The sequence below is a fragment of the Parambassis ranga genome, chromosome 24, assembly GCF_900634625.1.
Source record: "Parambassis ranga chromosome 24, fParRan2.1, whole genome shotgun sequence".
NCBI classification, from domain to species: domain Eukaryota; kingdom Metazoa; phylum Chordata; class Actinopteri; family Ambassidae; genus Parambassis; species Parambassis ranga.
The window spans coordinates 17122601-17145609 of NC_041043.1; the positions used below are offsets into that span (position 1 = coordinate 17122601).

General features: G+C 49.2%; 3 protein-coding genes across 9 annotated transcripts in view; 1 reads left to right on the forward strand and 2 right to left on the reverse strand.

The window, feature by feature from the left end:
* The window catches only part of mei4 (meiosis-specific, MEI4 homolog (S. cerevisiae)), a 49745-nt gene extending 42478 nt beyond the window's left edge, over positions 1-7267 (reverse strand). For 2 of the 3 annotated variants that reach the window (XM_028396871.1, XM_028396872.1), the window contains exons 1-4: positions 7135-7267; positions 6300-6551; positions 5161-5675; positions 272-397 (exon numbers count right to left, since the gene is read on the reverse strand). In XM_028396871.1, the coding sequence (XP_028252672.1) occupies positions 272-397; positions 5161-5675; positions 6300-6551; positions 7135-7198 (957 nt within the window). In that variant the 5' untranslated portion in view covers positions 7199-7267. Of the gene's footprint in view, positions 1-271; positions 398-5160; positions 5676-6299; positions 6552-7079 lie in introns of all 3 variants that reach the window. The other variant, XM_028396873.1, reaches the window with a different exon arrangement.
* A 3026-nt stretch (positions 7268-10293) lies between these two features.
* LOC114428432 (5'-nucleotidase-like) lies at positions 10294-15475 on the forward strand. Its single transcript, XM_028396835.1, has 9 exons — positions 10294-10986; positions 11948-12167; positions 12263-12451; positions 13189-13386; positions 13471-13625; positions 13791-13899; positions 13985-14134; positions 14379-14579; positions 14660-15475. Exons 1-9 carry the CDS (start codon positions 10339-10341, stop codon positions 14833-14835), a joined length of 2046 nt encoding a protein of 681 aa, XP_028252636.1. The 5' UTR covers positions 10294-10338; the 3' UTR covers positions 14836-15475.
* Positions 15476-16756: 1281 nt separating this feature from the next.
* Positions 16757-23009, reverse strand: part of LOC114428425 (sorting nexin-14-like) — an 11595-nt gene continuing 5342 nt past the window's right edge. For 2 of the 5 annotated variants that reach the window (XM_028396819.1, XM_028396818.1), the window contains exons 16-30: positions 22977-23009; positions 22803-22829; positions 21290-21422; positions 21022-21208; positions 19620-19703; positions 19440-19540; positions 19062-19173; positions 18586-18626; positions 18194-18313; positions 17859-17982; positions 17533-17697; positions 17362-17457; positions 17192-17283; positions 16992-17048; positions 16757-16882 (exon numbers count right to left, since the gene is read on the reverse strand). The exon at positions 22977-23009 is cut by the window's right edge and continues 26 nt beyond it. In XM_028396819.1, coding sequence (XP_028252620.1) covers positions 16853-16882; positions 16992-17048; positions 17192-17283; positions 17362-17457; positions 17533-17697; positions 17859-17982; positions 18194-18313; positions 18586-18626; positions 19062-19173; positions 19440-19540; positions 19620-19703; positions 21022-21208; positions 21290-21422; positions 22803-22829; positions 22977-23009 — 1402 coding nt within the window. In that variant the 3' untranslated portion in view covers positions 16757-16852. The remainder of the gene's footprint in view (positions 16883-16991; positions 17049-17191; positions 17284-17361; positions 17458-17532; positions 17698-17858; positions 17983-18193; positions 18314-18585; positions 18627-19061; positions 19174-19439; positions 19541-19619; positions 19704-21021; positions 21209-21289; positions 21423-22802; positions 22830-22976) is intronic. The other 3 variants (XM_028396823.1, XM_028396822.1, XM_028396820.1) reach the window with 2 other exon arrangements.

The window sequence follows — 23009 nt, forward strand, 5'->3', positions numbered from 1 at the left end:
GTCAGTGGGAGAGAGGTAAACAAAGAGCAGGAAAAACAGACTCATAATCTCACGGTGCTTCAAACTCTGTTTACACAGACTGAAAAATGTCAGCAGCCTGTAACACCGTCTACACTGAACCGTCCATTTAAAGCACACGCTCAGAAGAAAGAGAGACTCAACATGGGTTCAGCTCTGTTTGTGAAAATAAAACTAACCAGAGAAACAAAAGAGAAGAAGAGGAGGAGGAAGAAGAGGAGGTGGAGGGTGATGGTGAAATGTGAGTGTTTACCTGGAAGGCCTGCCAGAGCCGATCGGCCAGGGTGCTGATCTCAGAGAGGATGTGATGAATGAGAAAGGACTTTGACACGCTGCTGCCCCCCAGCTCCACCAGGTACTCCGTCAGTGCAGCCTGCAGCTGAGGTTTAGAAAGACAGAATAAAACATCGAGAACATCAACCAGAGTCAAACTGGTGAAGATACATATATTCAGCTTAATAAATGGATCACTGATGTTGTCCGGAGCTTAAATTTAAGAGCTCTTTTTTCAGTCCAAAGACACATCTTTAAAGATATCCAGCGTTACTGTCAGAGAGCAGCCAGTCCTCCTTACAACACACAACCCTCCACAGTCCATCCATTACCAGATTAATCATGTCAGAGGCAACCTTTTCCAAAGGAAGCACTTGGTGCATGGAGGGTAGCTGGGATCATTTCTTTGTTTAGTACTAAAGAAAAGCGACTGCACATCCACGCCTGAGTTTTATGTAACTTCTAATCCCATCCTTCATGTTTTTACAGACACACACAGCGAGAGGCTGCTCTGAATTAATAGAGCGATAAAGGGAGTACTCCAGCATTGTGTTTGGGCTGAAACACACGAGCTGAGCTGGATCCAATATACAGGAAGGTAATAAAAGTTCCTCCAGCAGACAAAAAGGACGACACGGTGAAGATGAAGGCTGCCAGACACTAAACTGTTCTCCTCTCTGAAAGGTTATTACGTGAAATATGTCTGCAGCATGGTGACATTTGAATGACATCGCTTGGGAACAGGATTTGCAATTTCATCGTCTGGGCTCTTCATCTTGTCCAATCTCTCCCTGCTCCTGGAAGGTAACAACCCCAGCAGGAGCTTTCAGAGAGGAGAAAGAGGTCTCTTCTCAGGAGGAGGCAGGACCGCCGCCGCATTACAGCTCGAGATGGAACGCTCAGTGAGTGAAAGCATCTTATGACACTTCCAGCAGACTCTGATTGAGACAGTTGACTCCTGACTTTAGAGCAGAGATGGCAGCTGCCCTACAGTAAGAGCACAATTTCACACAAGGGATTCAGTGGAGTGCAAATGATCTAGTCTGGATGTCCCCTCTGTCCTCACACTCATCAAATGTTGACTTTCTTCACACTGGGGAAACAAAATCCAGCTAGAGCGGGATTCGGGCCATATCTGGATATATCTGGATAGTTTTTTTTCTCTGTCTGAACAACGTGAATCTGGATGAATCCGGATCTCGAGCCGGATTGGCTCAAATGTGGCTCAGGTCTGAACGCAAATGTGATACTTCCGGTTTACGGGGACAGTGTAAACAACCGTCGAACTACGACAGCTTTGCCCCGAGTTTATTTTCCACAGGACTACAAAGGAACAAACTGCCTTTTGAACTGGAAAAAAAAAAAAAAACAACGCGCGACACAGGACAAAAAACGCACACGCGGTCCTACAGCGGCCACCTAGTGGTTTGGAGGACAACAAACAAGCCGGGTTAAGCTGGATTGAGCCCAGAGACGCGTGTGTGATAGACAGATTTGAAAATAGGTCTGAACGTATCCAGCTTAAAGGCGATCTGGATTCATCCTACTCTGGCTGGATTCTCCAGTGTGAACAGGGGCTAAATCACATGGAGTCGCAAAATAACAAAGAAAAATCTGGCTTATATTGAAAGAACCTGAGTGGAAAAAAAAAAAATAGGAAACTCTGGAAACAAAAGTCCCACAAAGAATCTCTCAACGACTGAGCCAGCACAGTCCAGCAGTGATGATTGAACCCACAAATGCAGTTCTACACAATATTCTGTCACTTTTGTTTGCACTCCGTTCTTGCCTCTAAAACTGTGTGAAGATATTTGATGAGCAGAAACATCACCTGCTCGAGCATGTGACAGAGCTGTGTGAACCTCCTCCTAGCTCCGGCCATGAAATCCTCAGTCAGCTTTAAAAACCACGTCTGATTACAGCTGCTTAACATTCTGCTCCAACCTGCTGCCACACACCAACACTTGCACAAAGTGAATCTACAAAATAATTAAGCAGAACAATTTTACTTTCTAATCACTGCTGTGTTTTACAGCCGGCGGGTCAGTGGTGAGGATTTAAACATCTGTGGTCACACTGAGAAAAATGAAGGTTAAAGGAATAAATCCCCTCGGGCTTGTATGCACAGTGAGATGTATTAGAACCTCTCCTGCATGTGAATGAAGCAGAACAACAGGAAACTCATGCTGCACACCTGCACCTCGCCCCTCCACCTCCACAGCCTCATTTCAAAGCCCTGCGATTCATGTATACACACACCATGCTACACTCAGCAGCTCTCCTTTGTGGGCAGAAATGGCATGTCACATTAAGAAGAGTTACACAAGTGTAATTATGTGGACACCCACCCTCCCTCTGATCAGCACACTCACGGAGGCTCAGACCTCTGCAGCTCTGAGCTCCTCTCACAGGAGGGACACAAACACAGGAGGCTGTTTGTTAGCCGAGGTAACACAGGATGAAGAAATGCTGTGCTTGTTCTAAATTTAATATCAATATCATGAATTGTTCCCACAATATCCGACACCACAGCTTAGCCTGAGGCGAACCTCTTCATCATGTCCCATCGCCCCTTCATCCTGGAAATCCACTCAGTGCTACATGAGAATGTTGTCACACTAAAAACATCAGATTGCTTGTGAGCAGCGTGTTGAATGGATTGCTGAGGCGTCAGACTGTGTTATATGGTGTCACAGTGCTGGTATTCCTCCCTGATCGTGTCGGGAGCTGCTTCCCCTGCCCTTCATCTCTGACCTCCCCATCGTCTCTGCATTGTCTTGAACAATCAGTCTGACTGGCAGAGCGATGGGCCGTTCATTAACAGCCATCCTCACAGTCCTTATAGAGGAACTTAAAAAGAATGTTAATTCCTTTTCTTATAGAAATCTGCTGCACACAGAAAATGCAAAGCGTGGTGGGCTTCTGTGCAGCGAAGGTCAGACCATTCATAAAACATGTGCAGCACATGTGTTTGCATGTCAGATTTAAAACCACCGAGAGGACGTGAAGCTGAGTATTTGCTGATCTGCAGCTTTCCACAGACTGGTCTGAGGAGGCTGTAACGTTATCTGTAACATGTTGAGCTCTTGTTTTGTTGTTTTTCTGATTTCTGTCTGAATAACTGTGTTACTCTGAGTTCTCTCTGCTTGCAGCCATGATGGAGCTGTTGGTGTAGCGGAGCAGGACTTCATGCTGCAGAGCGCGCTGATAACACACATTCTGAACTCTGACTGGCATGAAGCTGAACTGTGAGCTTGTGACTGTGTTCCTTTAAAATGATAGAAACCTGCTTCAGTTATAACAATAACGTCTGTCCAGTGCAACCAGGAGCACAGCTGAGGGGACTCCTCTCATCCTGTCTGTCTGTATTCAGGTCTCTCAGAGACAGATTGATGCTGTGTTAATGGAAGTCCTCATTAAATATAAATTATTTTCTGCCCTCCTCACCACTATCATCAGTTTAGACGACAACTGCTAAACATCTCTCTGCTGCCACACAAGAAAACTCCCGGTTTCTCCACCAATAGCCCCGACAAACAGAGAGGCAGGAAATTGCCTGCAGCCATCTTAGCCGGGTAATCCATTTCCTCTGAACGCTCAGTGAGAACCAGATGGGATCATTTCACCGTCGTCAGCTCAGGCTCACTTTCATCTCCGTTTCCCAGCTGCCAGGCCCTGTCATGACAGTAGCATGTGTGAGGCGGCGAGTGGGCCGTGAAGGCAGTTTTACTCTTTATGGACTGGCTGAGCTTTGAAAGAAGGTTAGCGCTCATAACATATAGCGCTGCACCCCCGCATTGTAATATTCAAAGCACAGTCTATACTGAATCACATCCAGAAGGTCATTATGGCTTCAGTCAGAGCACTGTCTGAATCAGGACCGCCCAAAGTGTCCATCATTTACATGAGAAATAACTTTTAGAGCCAGAACAATGAGAAACCAGAGCATCATCTCTGCAGCGTCTGTTTCATAGGCTGAAGCAGAAGGCTAACCAGACACACAACGACCATAAACAGATACAACAACAAACAGCCCATCCACTAACGCACAATGACCACAACACGCACACAAAACGTCAGCGACATAAAAGCAGGACAAACGTCCCGCTGCTGAGGAGTGAACGGCTGCAACCGGCCGAGCTAGCTGCACGCTGTTGCTACATTTAACCCGTGTTAGTCTGCAGGCGCTGATGAGAAGCCAAGCTGCTCCTTAAATCCACATCACACGTTAAACTTGACGTTAAAAACCAAAAACTACAGCCAGCTACAGCTAACGGAGCTAGCTACACGGCTAGCTACTACAACACAACCTCTCTGTTTAACCATTGATTCACTGTGCTGTGATCAGTTTACAAAACGTGCTACACAGCCGGTGAATCACCCGTTAACCGGCCCTCCTCATTCTCCATGGACCCCGACTTTAGTGGACTCTCCTGGTGAATGACCAGCTGACACTGTTCAGACCTGCTTTGCAAAATGTTCAGTGAATCTGCAGCGTCTGTTTCATTTTATAATCCTACGGATTAGACGATGAAACAAACCAAAATAATCTGCATCCTATTTAGAGCTGCTTTTAAATCTCAAGACAGTATTGTTACAGGAAATGTTTTTACACTTTTCAGAGCAATGATTCATTTTTTAATTTTCCATAAGCTGCTGCTGAAGAATCCATTACGCTGAGTCAACACATATTTTTACACAAACATCAATAAAAGTAATAAAATATTATCAAACTTTAAGGACGCTCATGGGAGACTGGGTTACATTAAAGCTTGTTCAGGGGAACACATTAACTCTTTCTCTCATATTAACCCAGGGGACAGTGGTGAGACATCACCGTGGGACACACACCCGCCTCCCCCCACTCACCCTGCTTTGCTGGTGCCCGTGTAGCAGCATCCCAGTCAGCTCCCTCAGTGGTTCCTCCACCCGCCTCACGAACTCCACAGACGGCAGCCTCTGAGAGCAGAAGAGGTCCATGGCCCGGGCTGCGGCCCGGCAGGCCTGCAGCATGAGGCGGTGAGGAGGAGGAGGAGGATCCCTGCAGGATACCACCACAGAGTGCAGCAGCTGGTACAACGTGTCAGCCAACACCGAGCTGGCGTCCCCATCAGGGCTGAACCACAGGGCCTCCAGGCCTCTGCTGGTCCCTGATACCTGGTGCAGGGCACACAGTGACTGGAGGAACTGCACATGAGGGAACAGCACATCTTCACATGCACGTCTGCAGAGGCTGGAGGGAGGCGGCGGCAGAGGGACAGAGGCAGAAGGCTCAGAGTCCTGCAGCAGGAGGTCAGGAGTCTCGGAACCGCTGTCTCCAGGGGGTTCTGCACTTTCTGGTCCGAACAAATCCTGAGAATTATCGTCCATTCTGTCGTGGTTACCTGGAAGATGTGGAGCAGAAACAGGCTGCAGAGCTGCATCTGGATACAACCACAAGAATGAATGATGAACACTCCACTGACTGAGCTCCCTCTGCTTCTAAAGATCACTGTGCTGTTTCCAGAGAGGAGCAGAACAGTGAGCCCTGAGCCCACACTGGACACGTGACAGGAGGAACACACACAGAGTGCCCAAAGTCTAATTACTGTGTTCATGTTTCTATATAAACTGACTGTGATTAATCACTTCATTGAAGAAGATGAAGGTCTTTCAGCTGCTTCTGTGGCTTCAGTGTGTGCTCTTACTGTTCTTATCTGTACACTCCTACATTCTCTGGTGCCTCTTCTTTCGGGGCAGGAACAGGAGCAGTGTGTGTGTGATAATCTCGCAGCGTCGGAGCTCCTCCTCAGACTCCTGACAGATCGCACTTACCCTTGAGATATCCTCCACTCAGACTAAAGGCATCAGCAAAGGCGCACTCCTTGTTTGTGCGTCTTTATGACGGGAGCTCAGTTTCACTAAATGAATTATTCTGAGTCTGTTCAAGGTTGAAACAGCAACAGAAGCAACAGAAGCAGGAAGATCCTCTGACTTTCAGTGACCCACACACATGTAGACAGGCCTACCTGCTGCCTCCGAGACGCTCTTTGCGTTTGACGTCACCTTGGCGACGAGCATCTCCTGTCGCAGCCTCAGCACCTCCTGCTGCAGCCCCTGGGCTCTCTCCTTCCAGCTTTCATCTTGGCGCCGCAGCGTGCAGGCCTGAGCCTCGGCGTGCTCTCGCCCACTCATACCCCGGGGCCTGGTTTTTATTACAGCCACTGCCAGGGCCACTTTCACTTTCATGAAGAACCACTCTGCTCGACCCGCTCCGACAGCTTCAGGAAGTCACAAACATCACTGCTGTCATTCTCAGAACCCAGACCATTATAAGACTCAACACACACAAACACACATCCAACAAATACAGACTTTAGAATATCTCTGATCATCTCTGCTGTAACTATAAAACAGACACAAAACGACTCCACAGAAATGACCACAAACTGACATAAAAGTGCCACAAAAGTCAGTGATTGAAGTCATTTTTCATTCCATAGGTTGAAGCAGGGCAGCTAAAACACAGAGAAGGCTAACCCGACACACAGAGCCACACTGACGGACACAAAACGACAATAAACAGACACAACAACAAACACAACCCATCCACAAACTGGCACAATGACCACAACACGCACACAAAACGTCAGCGGACCCCGTGTTAGTCTGCCGGCGCTGGTGAGAAGCCAAGCTGCTCCTTAAATCCACATCACGCGTTAAACTTGACGTTAAAACCAAAACACTACAGCCAGCTACAGCTAACGGAGCTAGCTACACGGCTAGATAAACAGCTACAACAACACAACCTCTGTTTGTGCTGGTGATCAGTTTACAAAACGTGTTACACAGCCGGTGAATCACCCGTTAACTGGCCCTCCTCATTCTCCATGGACCGCCGGCTGTCCTCCTCAGTGTCCCCATACATGAAGCGAACAGCTGGAGTGTGGCTAACGGGCGAAGCTAACAGCGCCGCTGAAGGGCCGCCATTAGAAGTACCCGGATACTGACAGGTCAGCGGGTCACGTGTTTAAAATGACTAAATGTTTATTTATGTCTATTTTATTGTTAATTATTGTTGCCTCACAAGAAAACTATTGTTAATTAAGTGAATAAAAGGAAACTTAAAGGATAAAACTATAAAGATGATAAATAATAACACGTTAGAAATATAAAATAAAGTGAAACTTCAGGTGGTATATCTGCAGTAAAATATAACAGCATATCATCCAGCATGGATACAATGAATCAGGCCGTGTGTTGGATCAGATGCTCTCAGAGGGAGGAGTTGGACAGTGTGACGGCCACAGGAAGGAACGAGCTCCTGCGGCTCAGGATCGGTCTGGTCCTGCAGATGTCGAAGGACCGGGGCCTCCTCAGAACACAGGGCGGCTCTGGCCCTTCTTGTAGAGGGCTTCAGTAATTCTTAGTCCAGGCTGTTGTCCAGAAACACTCCCAGCTATTTATAACCCTCCACCGTGTCCACACTCTGCCCCCCCGATGGAGACAGGAGCCACCTGAGTCTTTGTCCTCCTCAGGTCCACAACCAGCTCCTTCTTCTTCGTCTTTGCCACACTGAGCAGCAGATGGTCCTGAGCTGTCCACCACAGACACATGAAATCCTCTCAAATGTCAAAGAATATAATCACCTTTATTGATAAAAGGCTGAGCGCAGGGTAAAGTATCAACACTAGTTCAAAGTCACGCTCACCACAAACACACATAAGATGACCACAAGCAGACTCACACACTCACACACACACACATACTGATGAGGAAAATGAAAACAGACATGAACACAAGCACAAACAATATGAAACATTCAGCTTCACTGGTGCAATATTAAACTCACAAGGCTGTTAAATATAAACAGCTTTCCAAACATCACAGTGACTACAGTGTTTCCCACAGGCTGGCTGACAGTGGAGAGCAGTGTGTGTGTGTGTGTGTGTGTGTGTGTGTGTGTGTCCTCCTGGTTAAAGGCTGCTGTATGCACATACAGTGAGGGTTAACCTGCTGAAAGTTTCCTGAACGACATGTTCAAGATGTCCAAACACTTCAGACTGTTCACAGACTCATCATGAGCTGAAGCACGCAGCGCCTGGTCAGAGCAGGCGTCAGCTTCATGTTTCCATCAGTGCAGAGATCACTTCAGACCAAACGCCATGTTCATGTCTGATGCTCCTACAATCACCAAGACAGAAAGAAAATAAGTTCCTAAAATAAACACACACACACACTGATCATCAAGATCTCATCGGCCTTCTGGGTCAGAGCCACAAAGAGACACAAACTGTTCCAAAACGTCCAGGATAACCCGAAAAACAGACTTACCATGACCACACACACACACACACACACACAGTCCTGTGTGCTTGTTGTTCTGCAGCTCTGTGGCGCTGCGCTGCCCTCTGCTGTTGAACAGTGGTGCTGAACCTGCCTCAGACTGAGCCTCTGTCATCTTCCTCTGGTGTGGGTCTGACAGAGGGCGTTGGGGTGAATCAGTGGTATTGATCAGACATTAGAAGCAGAGGACCAGCTCCGCGTGTCTCTGCCAGGCTGACAGCAGCCTCATTCATCTCACAGCCTTCTGGGTGGTCGGCCTGAGCCTCTGACCTTTCCTCTGCCGCCCTCAGCTCCACATTTGTCACTTTCAGTGAAGCGTCAGGTTTGTTTGATGGCTCCATCTCACCCATCGTACAGCTGGGGTACTCTGCTCAGGCATGAATATATGAGGTATTATCTTTTATCTGACTCAGATTGATGCATTTAAAATGTGTCTGTCAGCCTGTCTTTGTTGAGTCTGAAGTTTATGTTTATATTTTTAACATTATCTTTAGTTTGAAAATGAAAACAGAAACAATAAATAAAACCAGTCTGATGCATGAACGGACGTTTTAAATGACGTGTGAACTGTGTGGCAGTCTGCGCCTCAGGTAGGAGTCATGATGGTAATCAGCTCCTCCTCCTCCTCCTCCTCTTCGTCCTCACAGGTCAACACTGCTGAAGCTGGAAGGATCAATAAAAACTGTGTTCATTAATAAGACACACAGGACTCATCAGGACCTGCCAGCACTGCACTCTGCTGCCCTCTGGTGACTGAAGACTGTCTGCAGCGTGTGGTGAACACTGTTTTTACAACTTGGTTTATTATTAAGTTATTCTTTGTCCTGTCCCATAGGGGGCGCTCTGGAGACAGCTCAGAATGAATGGAGTCCTATAAGGCCCAAAAATGATAAGTAGCTTTTAGTGTTATTATTACAGCTGTTCGACCATGTATCCCATAATTAGCTCATTGACAGTAGCTCACTGTTTATCTTAGTGTCATGTTTTAGTCACAGAGTGATCTGATGGGAGTGTCCATCCGCTCAGACCGAAGAGTCACAAAAACAACACAGGCTCATAGAATGTAAGAATAACTGCAGACACCCGAAACCAACCAAACTCCAGCCGCTCAAATTATACAGACAGGTTCTGGAGCAGCCCGGAATAATGAGAGCTTCCTGCTCCGTGTTTCCACAAGATTAAAGCTTCAGGCCACAGGAGCAGGTTATTCAAACAGGCGTATCTGCACACACAGAGCAGCCTGCAGCAAACCCAGCAGGAGTTAAAGGTGTTAACTCTCACAGGTGACTCCGCTCCGCAGGGTGTGTGTGTGTGTGTGTGTGTGTGGGTCAGCCAGCGGACACACACACACTCACACACCCTGACTGACCCCAGTCAGCTGCTCACTGAGCCTGAAGACAGACGGATGAAAACAGAATCAGTCATAACACCAGTTATATACATATATGGTGATGGCTCTTCTTCTGTGGTTAGACTTATGGCAGGCTGACTCACTGCTCCCTCTAGTGGTTCACAGTGTGTAGTTTTATTACCCCTGGGTCCTTTTTATGGGACAGTACTCAGAGGTCTTCACTGTTTATGCAGGTGGTTTTAGTCCTTTAAACCCGCAGACCGGCTCCACCCTCAGACCGGCTCCACCCTCCTGCTGCTGCCCCTTCTGACGGGGTTGTCTTCACTTTTTCTTGTCTCCATGTCTCCACATCAACACAGCTCAGCTGATAAATGTGTCCAAAGTCAGATGAGGGAGACATCAAAGAGGAAAAGAATGCAGTCCTCCCTGTGATGGCCTCCTCCTCCTCTTCCTCCTCCTCCTCCTCTTCCTCCTTCCAGGCGCGCTCCCCCCTCTGTGGTCTCTGTGGTCTCTGTAGTCTGTACTTTCTACTCCTACAGACATTTATGGGCCATTCAGAGCAGGGCGGAGGGGGCCGCCCAGCAGCGCGTCGGGCTGCAGGAGGAGACGCGTCAGGCTCCGGGCGCTGCTCCAGCGTCAGTGCGCGCAGCGGGGAGATGGAAGCGGTGCGTCCCGAGCCCCGCGCCCTGCCTCGGCTCTTCCACAGAGCCCCCCTTCGCCTCCTGCTCCTGCTGGGATTCTCCGTGTCCACCTCCGCGGCATGGGACCTGGTCCTTCTCCACACCAACGACGTGCACGCCCGCGTGGAGGAGACCAGCGTTCACTCTGGGAAATGCGGCGGCAGCGGCTGCTTCGCCGGCGTGGCGCGGAGAGCCACGATGATCCAGAAGATCCGCGACACCGAGAGCAACGTGCTGCTGCTGGACGCCGGAGACCAGTTCCAGGGGACAGTCTGGTTCAACATCTACGAGGGGGCCGAGGCGGCGCACTTCATGAACATGCTGGACTACGATGCCATGGTAGGGAGTCTTCTCCTCTGACTCCAGCAGCAGCTGGGACCTGTAACAGTGCTGGGAGTCAGAGTGAGGAGCGTGATTACTTTCTTTGATAGTTGAACCTACAACCAGTCAGTAACTATGGCTGCACATGAGTGTAGGATACAGCAGCAGTCTGTGTGTGTGTGATGATAACTGTTGGCTCAGTCATTTTCCTAAACAACGGATTCATTTAAGTTTTAATGAAGTGGAATGAAGCTCAATCATCAGAAACAGCCCTCGTCTCCATAGAAACCTGGTCTCCAGGTCTGAAGGCTGCAGCGGGCTTTCATTAGCCTGAGTGCAGCAGCAGTGTTGTGATGGATCAGCTGTTTGACCTCTGACTTACAGCAGACAAGCTGAGCTCAGACAGCACTTTATGATAAACGTGTGCATCATCAGCATACATGCGGACAGGAACATGCTGTCCAATCAGCATTAAGCCCCGCCCCGCAGATTTTCAGGTACCGACCACAGACACTATAGACTGTGGACAGAGCCTCCATCACGTCACCGGATTGTTTCTGAAGGGCTGTTTTAAAGGCTCGGTGGGGCATGAGGCATGGCCCGTCGCCATGTTGGCAGCGTCACAACCAAAACTCCAAGCCTGAGCCCTGGAGGCTGCCGCTTAGGACCAACCCAGCAGTTGGAAGTATAATACAACCGTGAAAGAAGATCAGTATGAAGCTCCAGCACAGCGTGTGCTGCCCAACACCAGCCTGATGCAGTGCAGGACGCAGCGTCTCAGTCCGCCTGAACTCCCTGTTAATCCACATACAAACCTCTAGTGGTCACTTCCATATGTTTCTGTATTCAGGCAGGTTGCTGCTTGATTGAATCACACCTTCATCAAACTAAATCTAGACCTGGTTCCTGCAGAAGAACTCATGTGATGACAGACCAGCTGGAGTTTATCTTACTAAGTGTCTTTTTGTGTGTTTGACAGGTTTTTGGAAATCACGAGTTTGACAACGGCGTGGACGGACTCATGAAGCCGTTCATGGAGAACATCAAGTGTCCCGTTCTCAGTGCCAACATCAAGGCGGACAAAAGTCTGCCCAAGTTCAGCAGCAGCTATTTACCGTATAAGATATTCACTGTCGATGGTCAGAGTGTGGGCGTGGTGGGATACACCTCGCGGGAAACTCCGGCTCTCTCCAGACCCGGTGAGTGGAGCGAGGCGCTTTCTGTGACGCTCCTGTCACTCAGCCTGGAGTCATGTCTGTCGGTGTCCCTGTCACCCACTGACATTTGTCCACAGGACCTCACCTGCAGTTTGAGGACGAGGTGAGCGCCGTGCAGCAGCAGGTCGACAAGCTTCAGAAGCTGGGGGTCAATAAGATCATCGCCCTGGGCCACTCCGGCTTCACCGTGGACCAGGAGATCGCCAGGAAGGTCAGTGGAGTCGACGTGGTCATCGGCGGACACTCCAACACGTTCCTGTACACAGGTAGGCACAGCGGGCGATCAGAGCTGACAAGCAGGTCACAGGGCTGACTCTTAACAGGAACAACATGTGGTTACTATGGAAACAACAGTGAAATAGGACTTCCTGAAAGCTTTCAAAGTAAAACACATGACTTATATAACTATAATTCAGTTCATTTCACTGAAACACATTTCACTGAAAGTGAAAGAAAAAGCCTCACACACACACACACACACACACACACACACACACACACTCAGGCTCATTAAACAGTTTGATTTTAAGGTTTGTTGACTCACGTAAGAGTGAGGAAAACAGCTCTGTGGTCTGAGCTGCACACTTCCTGTCTGCATTTATATACATCTTCACAGAGCTATTTACAGAAGACAGCGAGCTCACTCTGTACACAGTCACAGTGCACTCACCACCAACATCAGACTCAGAGTTTCCCCTTGTAAAGAGGCAAGAGGCCAAGAATCTACGACCACAGCAACCATCGGTCACTGCTCCGTCCTGTCTGCAGACAGAGATCAGCTGCAGGAAGCTGCAGTTCAGACAGAGACTCTCTGAGTGTTGGTCATGTGACTGCTGCTCACAGTGACTCCATCATGGCGTCCTGATGGCTGCTGAGGACTTTCTGTTTTCACTGAGTCTTGTGGGTGTGGATTATTCTTGGAGAATGAAGACGTTCAGAGGATGAACTCTTCATCCTTTGGCTGCTGTTTTATTTTCTTTTTCTTTGTCCTTCTTATTTTCAGGAAGTCCTCCTTCCACTGAGGCCCCAGCTGGTCCTTATCCCTTCATGGTGGGGTCAGAGGACGGCCGGCAGGTCCCCGTCGTCCAGGCCTATGCCTTCGGAAAATATCTGGGTCGCCTGAAGGTGACCTTCGACCAGGCTGGAAACGTAGTGACCGCGACGGGAAACCCCATCCTGCTGGACAGCAGCATCCAGCAGGGTAAACACACCCTGGTCACGTCCTGTGATCCTGTGTTTGTGCAGAAAGACGTTAACTTTTCCTTCTAAATGGTGTCTGGTTCAGATCCACGCGTCCTCGCTCAGGTGAACGAATGGAAAAAAAGTCTGGCCAACTACTCGACTCAGGTCGTGGGGAAGACTCTGGTGTTCCTGAACGGGACGGCGCAGGAGTGCCGCTTTCGTGAGTGTAACCTGGGAAACCTCCTCTGCGACGCCATGGTGAGTCTTTAAAGAAATGAAGGTCCTACACGTGACATCACAGTTGATTTCTGCTTTTATGTTTGTGGCTTTCCTCCAGTCTGAACCTGGAACTCTGATGTTTAAATCCACCCGATGCTTTGAGCTGCAGAGCTGAATGAACCTGTGCATGTTTGTACTCTCCAGCTCGACAACAACATCCGCGTCAGCGATGAAATCCAGTGGAACCACGTCAGTGCCTGCATCCTTAACGGAGGCGGTATTCGGACGTCCATCGACGAACGCACCAGGAATGGTGAGGCCTCAAACATCATGAGCAGGAAAAGGCCGGCTAGCTCAGTAATGAGCTCTCAGACCAAACATGCTTCTGTTGTCTGCAGGCTCCATCACGATGGAGGACCTGATCTCCGTCCTACCTTTTGGAGGAACCTTCGACCTGGTGCATCTGAAGGGGTCCACGCTGAGGAAAGTCTTCGAACACTCAGTGGCACGATACGGACAAAGCACCGGAGAGTTCCTGCAGGTGTCTGGTATGTCCCGTCTCACAGATCCACCCTGTGTCAGGGGAGCGCGCTGGCTGGTCGGTGCTATGCTTTGGTTCACTGTGGTGACTAATGGGCGTCTAACATGAGCTAATGTAAACCAATCAGGTCCTGAGTGTCACTACACAGACACTCCAGACTGTTCTCCAATGTTCTGTCCTGGTTCTGGTTTAAATCAAAAGTGGTAGAAGGTGGTGAGGAGGATTTGGACTGATGAGGTCTCCTCTGTCAGGCTTCCATGTTGAGTTCGATGTCTCCAAACCTCCGGGCCAGCGTGTGAGAAGCCTCAGCATCCTCTGCACCAACTGCCGGGTCCCTCGCTACGAGCTGGTCCAGGATGAGACGGTTTACAAAGTGGTGCTTCCATCCTACTTGGTGCAGGGTGGGGACAATTTCTCTGTGATCAAGGACGAGATGATCAAACACAACAGCGGTGAGGCGTCACGCCGGTTCACGTGTTTGACGCGCTCGGAAACACTGGCTGTAACTTGTTGTGTCTTGTCTTGTGTTCAGGTGATCTGGACATCTCTGTCGTATCAAGCTTCATCGCACAGAGGAAGCGAGTTTATCCATCTGTTGAAGGACGCATCAAAATCTACAACTCAGCTTCCGGACTCCAGACGGCTCCGCTGGTTTTACTAATGTCACTGCTGCTGCAAGTTTTAACGTCTCACACGAACTTTTTTTAACCAGATTTTATAAACTGCATGTGAAAAAAAACATTTTAAACACCAAACGTTTGGACTCAATATAGCCGAGTACTGAAGCTGGGGGTGGGGGGGTGCAGTTCCTCTAATGACCACTAGAGGGCTTCTTGTCTGTGTTTAATCAGGGCGGACGTTTCTGTTTTTCAGTGTTCTGAAAGTTTCGCACGTGTTCAGTAACATGTTTTATGACATATATCTGTGAGTTCATTACATCCAGACCTCCATTTTCCCCTCGTACCCGGATCACAGAGCAGCCTTAGCAGGGAATCGCAGACCTCCCCTCCTCCCAGACCTCCCCTCCTCCCAGACCTCCCCTCCTCCCAGACCTCCCCTCCTCCGGCTCATACTGAGGCGTTCCCATGCCAGCTAGGACATATAATCTCCTCCCTCCTGTCATCAATCTGCCAGTTGCCATGCTCGGAACACCTCCCCAGGGAGGCGTCCAGAGGAGATTCTAACCAGATGTCTGGTCTGAGTCAGCTCCCCAGCAGCTCCGCTGACCCAGCCCCTCTCTGTATGTCCAGGCTGTGGGTTTATTTCCTGCTATCACTTTGGCTCAGACCTATGTTCTAGCATCAAATATGTAAACAGACATTATGTATACTGCCGTCATTAAACGTTGAATAATAGCTCTGAATTATCTGCCGACTTTGCATGTAGCGCCATCGCCTGGTCAACATCTCAATTACAGTCATTTTTATGACCAAACATCTCTCTGACATAGAGAAGAACATACACAAGCAAAAATGAAAAAGTTTGTTTTGATCATGAAGCTGAATGAGCTCAGAGCAGCTGATGTCTCCACAGCAGTAAGAACTGAAGTGCTGTATAAACCTCTGAAGACGACTCTTCACTGAGGCTCTGACCTCGCGTCAGGCTGAAGGAGCACTTTGACTCCAGAATATTCACATTATTCCTCCACATTAAACAACGCTGATCGTTTCTGACTGTGTGTAAACACTCTGAAGTGAAGGCAGCTGTAGCGTCTGGATTTTAGTGCTTCGGCTAAAATCACTTCAATTTATTTGTTTATCTTGAGATAACGAGCTCATTTTCTCATGCTGCAAACCGATGGAGCTCTTTGATAACTTTATGTTCTCCTCTCAAGAGAACACCCTTCATCATGTTGTATCCCTGTAGTTCCTCAACAGCCACAATCACCGTGAACACGCCAGAAAAGGACTCCTTTATAAGTCTCGATGACCACACAACTCAGGCAGCAACCCTGAGGCTAAGACATAAAGCTAAACAGGAAGTGACTGCAACTGCAGTTCCTCCAGCGTCCACTGGTGGCTGGCACCAACAGTGAGTCAATAAGCTTCCATCTTATTTTCAGCAGAAATAAGGAGCCTGGTACAGTCACAGCTTCAGAAGACCTGCCTGACCTCAGACAGGACCTGTTCTTCCAGACCTGGATTTGTTTCTCATGGATGTGAGTCTCTCTGTGTCTGCCAGCCTTCAGGAGTCTCCTCCTCCTCCTCCTCAGTGCTCTTGGCTCTGGATCTGCTCTCTGAAATCGTGTCAGGCGAACAGGGCCTCCTCTGTGTGAGGGTTCCCCCGAACGACGACGCTCGCCGCCTGCTAATGACGGAAAGGTCCTTCTGTGTGGCTGCACTGAGCGCCGACACAGCTGGCAGCAGGAAAACAGGCACATTAAGATTCAGGGGGCAGAACCTCCATCAGTGTTACATCAGTGTTTCTGTAAGTGAGGCGCTTCCAGGAACTGAACCTCTGAAGTGAGCCCAGACTCCAGAAAGTCTGCACTCCTCTGTGTCTGAAGGAAAAAACAACTCATCTCATCAGAGCCGATTTTTCAGAGAACACACACGTTTTCTCCGACTAGACCTCGGCTCACGTGAACCTGAAGTGGACTCCTGTCACAGACGAGACGCAGACTCTGCGGTGATGTCAATAAATACATGTGTTTATTTGGTGCATTGCTGTACATTGGAATGTAGTGAAGGTCTCGGAGCTTTGGAAACTGCACGACGGTGTGTCGTCACACGATGAGCAGCTCCTTCCCTCCTTGCTGAGGAAACACAAACATCTGTAAGTTTCTGTGCCTGTATGCTGGATTCTTTCTCAGATCAGCCACTTCCTGTATGGCCTCTTTGCATTCTCTGCTGTCACTTGTTTACCTTGCTGAGTTCAGGAAAAAGTTCCAGCACAGCGATGTCCAGCAGGACGTACGTCATCTGAGCAGGAGAGAAAAACTCGCTGTGAGTCACTGCACGGAGACATCACACTGTTACTTCACTGCTGAAGTCCTCAAAGCTCACAAACAGCGCCCCCTGTGGCCGCATCGTGAACTAACAGAAACAGAGCGGCTCCTGTTTACCTGCTTGTTGAGGAGCGGCTGCTGCAGACAGTCGAACAGCAGCTGGACGCCCTCGTGTTTCCCCTCCTCACCGATGACTTTCCCCACAAAGTCTGCAATCAGTTTGACATGTGTGGGACATTGACTTGATGTCTGTTAATAACGATGAGCAGTGCAGTGGATGCACTGACCTGGTAGATACTTCATCATCTCCTCGAAGGTCCGCTTGGCTCGGCTCTGTTTGTCCTCGGCCGTCCGCTCCTCGCTGCTCTCACAGAAAACAGCGTCTGCAAGAGGAAGCACCCGGAGCTGAAGCCGCCTGTCGATCATCAGCGGTTTGAGCCCCGCCGGCCTGGTCCTACCTCTGAGCTGCGTGATGAGGGACACCGTGCGGTGCTCCTGGAGGATCTGCTCCAGTTTGGACTGCATGTACTGGTCCATGTAGGCTTCAAACGTGCTCTTGAACAGGATCCTTCCAGCCGCCAGGACGTGATGCAGCCAGTCCGGTACGCGGAACACCACCCGACCTGTGAACCCAGACACAGACACACACTGAGACGCTGCAGAGGACGGCACGTTTACAATTTACACAACCTGGCTCCACATTCAAGAAGACATTCAGCAGGTAATCCTGACGAGACGTCAGGGCGGCGAGCTGCAGGACCGGAGGACGCCCGCCGTCACTCACCGACATACATCATGTAGTCGTACATGCCGTCCACAGTGACCATGTCCATGAAGAGGTTGTGTTTGTGTTTGCGCTCTGAGCCGTCCGACAGGTTGGCGTTGTTCTTGAACAGGTTGGTGAAGAGCTGCAGGTGAGAGAGGGCGGGACAGAGAATCAAACATGGCTGCAGGAGGAACTTCCTGATCAACACTGTGAAGGTTGGGACTATTCTCAGCTGAGGATGAACCCATGTTTGGACTGTCAGACAGGAAACTCCTCCTCTGATCCAGAGCAGTGGGTTTCTGCTCACTGTGTGTGAGACAATGTGAGATGTGTGTGTGTGTTTGTCGTCTGACCCGCTTGTTGTTCTCAGCTGAGGGGCTGAGGATGGTCAGCTCGGGTCGGCTCGGTTTGGGTTTGGGCGACTCGCAGGAGTTGAAGAAGGACTGGATGAAGGGCTCCAGGTTCTGTCCCTTCTGCAGCACGGACACAAACAACACGATTCAGAGTGTCGCTACAAAACCCCCAACAACAGGAACAACAGGTTAACCGAGCACCCCACACATTTCCTCATCCTGACCGCGGCTCGTGGGTTTTCATTTTTTCTGAATAGAAGCAGCATATTTATACAGCTCTGTTTTCTACCCACTCCACTGTAGCCCGAACACTTGTGTCCCGCCTGGGGACACGTCAGAATGCAGCCAGAAGAACCAAACAAACACAACAAATGAAGCGGGCGGGGTCGCACCTCCTTTATCAGCTTTCCTGGAACAGACTTGAAAATTTTCCCTGTGAAAAAAAAAACAGGAAACATGTGAGTGCAGCTTTAAAAAGACCGGAGTTCATGTGCTGTGGATCCTGCAGGACACATTTAAACCACATGGATAAAAGTTGGATCAGGATGATGTTCACACATTATGTAACCCGACGTTGTCTTCCAGACTCAAACTGTCTCAATGAGCTGGATTTGATTTAAATGACATGTGGAAGGTGTAAATCCTAACGCTGCAGTCTGATATAGTTTCCATCATCGATTGATCATCCATGATTAATCAATAAGTGTATTCTGACATTTGATGTTTCAGGCCCAAACTTCCGTTCACTGGCTCATCGCTGCATGATCACTGTGTGTGTCTGTCTGCACAGAACACACAGACAGACACACACAGCGTCAACCTGTCCACTCATATAAATAACAGCTGAGGACAGACGGAGTGCACGTACCCAGGTTGACATCAGGCAGCATCCGGTCCAAGAACTGAGACTCCATGCTGTGAGGGGACAGGAAGTCTGCCAGCAGCTGACTGTTACTGAGCTCTGGGTGCAGCAGGAGTCTCTGCGCACACACACACAGACACACACACACACACAGACACACACACACACATACAATGCAGATGAAATCAGGATCACTGACAGTAACCATTCTTAAAGCAGCGACAACAAAGACACACACACATAGCTCTGCCTGTCAGCCGGCTGTGTTGTGTTGTGTTGTGTTGTGTTGTTGTCGAGGGTCAGTTCGTTGCAGAGGTCGCAGGGACTGAGGAATCACTGAGCATCATAAGGATGAATAATCTGACCGCTGTCAGGGTGGATTACCTGTAAATATTCCTCAAATTCTTCCCTCTTTGACTCAAGAAACTCGTAATTCTTTGGTCCAATGATTCTTTTGGAGGGAAGCTGTGCGTCTGCAAACGTGCCTGAAGACAGAGAAGGAAACCGAAGGGTTAACATTCTGTAAACTCAGCCGTCACTGGAACACAGACAAACGTGTGTTACCGTGGAACTCAGTGAGCTTTGACTCCAGGACGTAGAACTCCAGATATCTCCTGTACACAGACCACTTCTCAGCCTCATGACCAACTGTGAGCGGAGAGGGACAGATTCTCAGTGTGTCTGCAGCCTCTGGTCCCCCACACACAGACACACACAGACACACACACACGCACAGACACACATACACACACAGACACACACAGACACACACAGACACACACAGACAGACACACACACAGACACACACACACAGACACACACAGACGCACACAGACGCACACACACGCACAGACACACACAGACACACACAGACAGACACACACACAGACGCACACACACGCACAGACACACACAGACACACACAGACAGACACACACACAGACAGACACACACACACACAGACACACACACAGACACACACAGACAGACACACACACACAGACAGACACACACACACACAGACACACACAGACAGACACACACACACACACACACAGACACAGACACACACACACTGAGACAGACACACACACAGACAGACACACACACACACACACACAGACACACACAGACAGACACACACACAGACAGACACACACACACACACACACAGACACACACACAGACACACACAGACACACACAGACAGACACACACACAGACAGACACACACACACACACACAGACACACACAGACACACACAGACAGACACACACACACACACACACACAGACACAGACACACACACACTGAGACAGACACACACACAGACAGACACACAGAGACACACACACAGACAGACACAGACAGACACACACAGACACACACACACACAGACACACACAGACACACACAGACACACACACACACAGACACACACAGACAGACACAGACAGACACAGACAGACACACACACAGACACACACACACCACACAGACACACACACAGACACACACAGACACACACACACACACACAGACACACACAGACACACACAGACAGACACACACACAGACAGACACACACACACACACACACACAGACACACACACACACGCAGACACACACACACTGAGACAGACACACACACAGACACACACACAGAGACACACACACACACAGAGACACACACACACAAACACACACAGACACACACACACAGACACACACACACACACAGACACACACACACACACACACACACAGACACACACACACACACACACACACACACACACAGACACACACACACACACACACACAGACACACACACACACACCATGTCTACCAGCAGAGACACGTGTGTGTACAGGTCAGACAGAACTCTCTGAATGTTGGTCATGTGACTCCATCTTCCTCCATCTTCCTCCATCTTTGCACAGACACTGGTTTCTTATCTCACCTTCCTTCCTGTCGTTGCGCTCCACGTCGATGCAGAAGACGGGGACCCGCTCCCTCTTGATCTCGTCCTCGTACAGGTCGATGTACGGGATGGTGATGGTCCAGGCTGACAGGTTCCTCTGAGTGCCCGCCATGCTCACCGGCTCTGCGGGGGAGTCATCCTCCATGACGACGGTCGCCTCCTCCACCTACAAGGACACATGTAGGATTATCCACTACACTTCAGTGGCTAATTTAACATGGGGGTCACCATGGCAGGCCGCTCTCACCGTGTCGTCGTCGATGTCATTGATGGTGCTGGGTGGCAGCAGGGCGCCCTCCATGGTGGTGCTCTTGAACACACCTTTGATTTTGCTGCCGATCCTGCTGATGCCGAAAGACTCCCCCCGCTTGGACGGGTTTCTGGTGTGAACAGAGAGCGTCAGCGGCTCGGTCCATTTCCACCGAGTTCACACACAGTGTTCTTACACAGTGTTCTCACACAGTGTTCTCACACAGTGTGTTCTTACACAGTGTTCTCACACAGTGTTCTCACACAGTGTTCTTACACAGTGTTCTCACACAGTGTTCTCACACAGTGTGTTCTTACACACAGTGTTCTCACACAGTGTTCTCACACAGTGTTCTCACACAGTGTGTTCTTACACAGTGTTCTTACACAGTGTTCTCACACAGTGTTCTTACACAGTGTGTTCTCACACAGTGTTCTCACACAGTGTGTTCTTACACAGTGTTCTCACACAGTGTTCTTACACAGTGTTCTCACACAGTGTGTTCTTACACAGTGTTCTCACACAGTGTTCTTACACAGTGTTCTCACACAGTGTTCTTACACACAGTGTTCTTACACAGTGTTCTTACACACAGTGTTCTCACATAGTATTCTCACACAGTGTTCTCACACAGTGTGTTCTTACACAGTGTTCTCACACAGTGTTCTTACACAGTGTTCTCACACAGTGTGTTCTTACACAGTGTTCTCAGTGTTCTTACACAGTGTTCTCACACAGTGTGTTCTTACACAGTGTTCTTACACAGTGTTCTTACACACAGTGTTCTCACACAGTGTGTTCTTACACAGTGTTCTTACACAGTGTTCTCACACAGTGTTCTCACACAGTGTGTTCTTACACAGTGTTCTCACACAGTGTGTTCTTACACAGTGTTCTCACACAGTGTTCTCACACAGTGTGTTCTTACACAGTGTTCTCACACAGTGTGTTCTTACACAGTGTTCTCACACAGTGTTCTCACACAGTGTGTTCTTACACAGTGTTCTCACACAGTGTTCTCACACAGTGTGTTCTTACACAGTGTTCTCACACAGTGTGTTCTTACACAGTGTTCTCACACAGTGTTCTCACACAGTGTTCTCACACAGTGTGTTCTCACACAGTGTGTTCTTACACAGTGTTCTCACACAGTGTTCTCACACAGTGTTCTTACACACAGTGTTCTCACACAGTGTTCTCACACAGTGTTCTTACAGTTACAGTCCATGCAGCGGGCGTGCAGTAAAAACATGCAGCTAGGTCTGACCATCAGTGACTGAGGATAAATATATATAAAGACCATTGCAACAGAATCAGGTGCTGCTCTGCCGCTCTGACATCACCCGACACGTCTCTAACATGCGTCAGCGTTACAGACAGAAGCGTCCCGCAGCAGCTCGTGACGTTAGGACCTCCTGCAGCCTGCAGGGACACTGCTGCAGCTCTGTGTCTGCATGCATCACTCTGCAGAGGTCGCAGGCAGCGGACGACATGCTGGAGACGCACTCACCTGGTTTCCTCCAGACTGAAGCTGTTTCTGAAATAAGACGCACAACTGCTGATGACACACACACAGAGGATGGAGCGGATGGAGTTCTGCTGCAGGTTCCATGCTCTCACTGCAGCTCCCAGCTTTGTACTATTTATCTATCTAATCTATCAAGACAAACTTCTGATCACAGACCTGTTCATCCGTGAGTTCCTGGTCGGAGACTCG

Excerpts from the sequence above, each read along its gene's own strand:
- LOC114428432 (XM_028396835.1), top strand. The coding sequence starts at position 10,339 with ATGTGTCCAAAGTCAGATGAGGGAGACATCAAAGAGGAAAAGAATGCA. Across the intron at positions 13,626-13,790 it reads ACCTCCTCTGCGACGCCATG|CTCGACAACAACATCCGCGT; the intron begins GTGAGTCTTTAA and ends TGTACTCTCCAG. Across the intron at positions 14,135-14,378 it reads AGAGTTCCTGCAGGTGTCTG|GCTTCCATGTTGAGTTCGAT; the intron begins GTATGTCCCGTC and ends CTCCTCTGTCAG.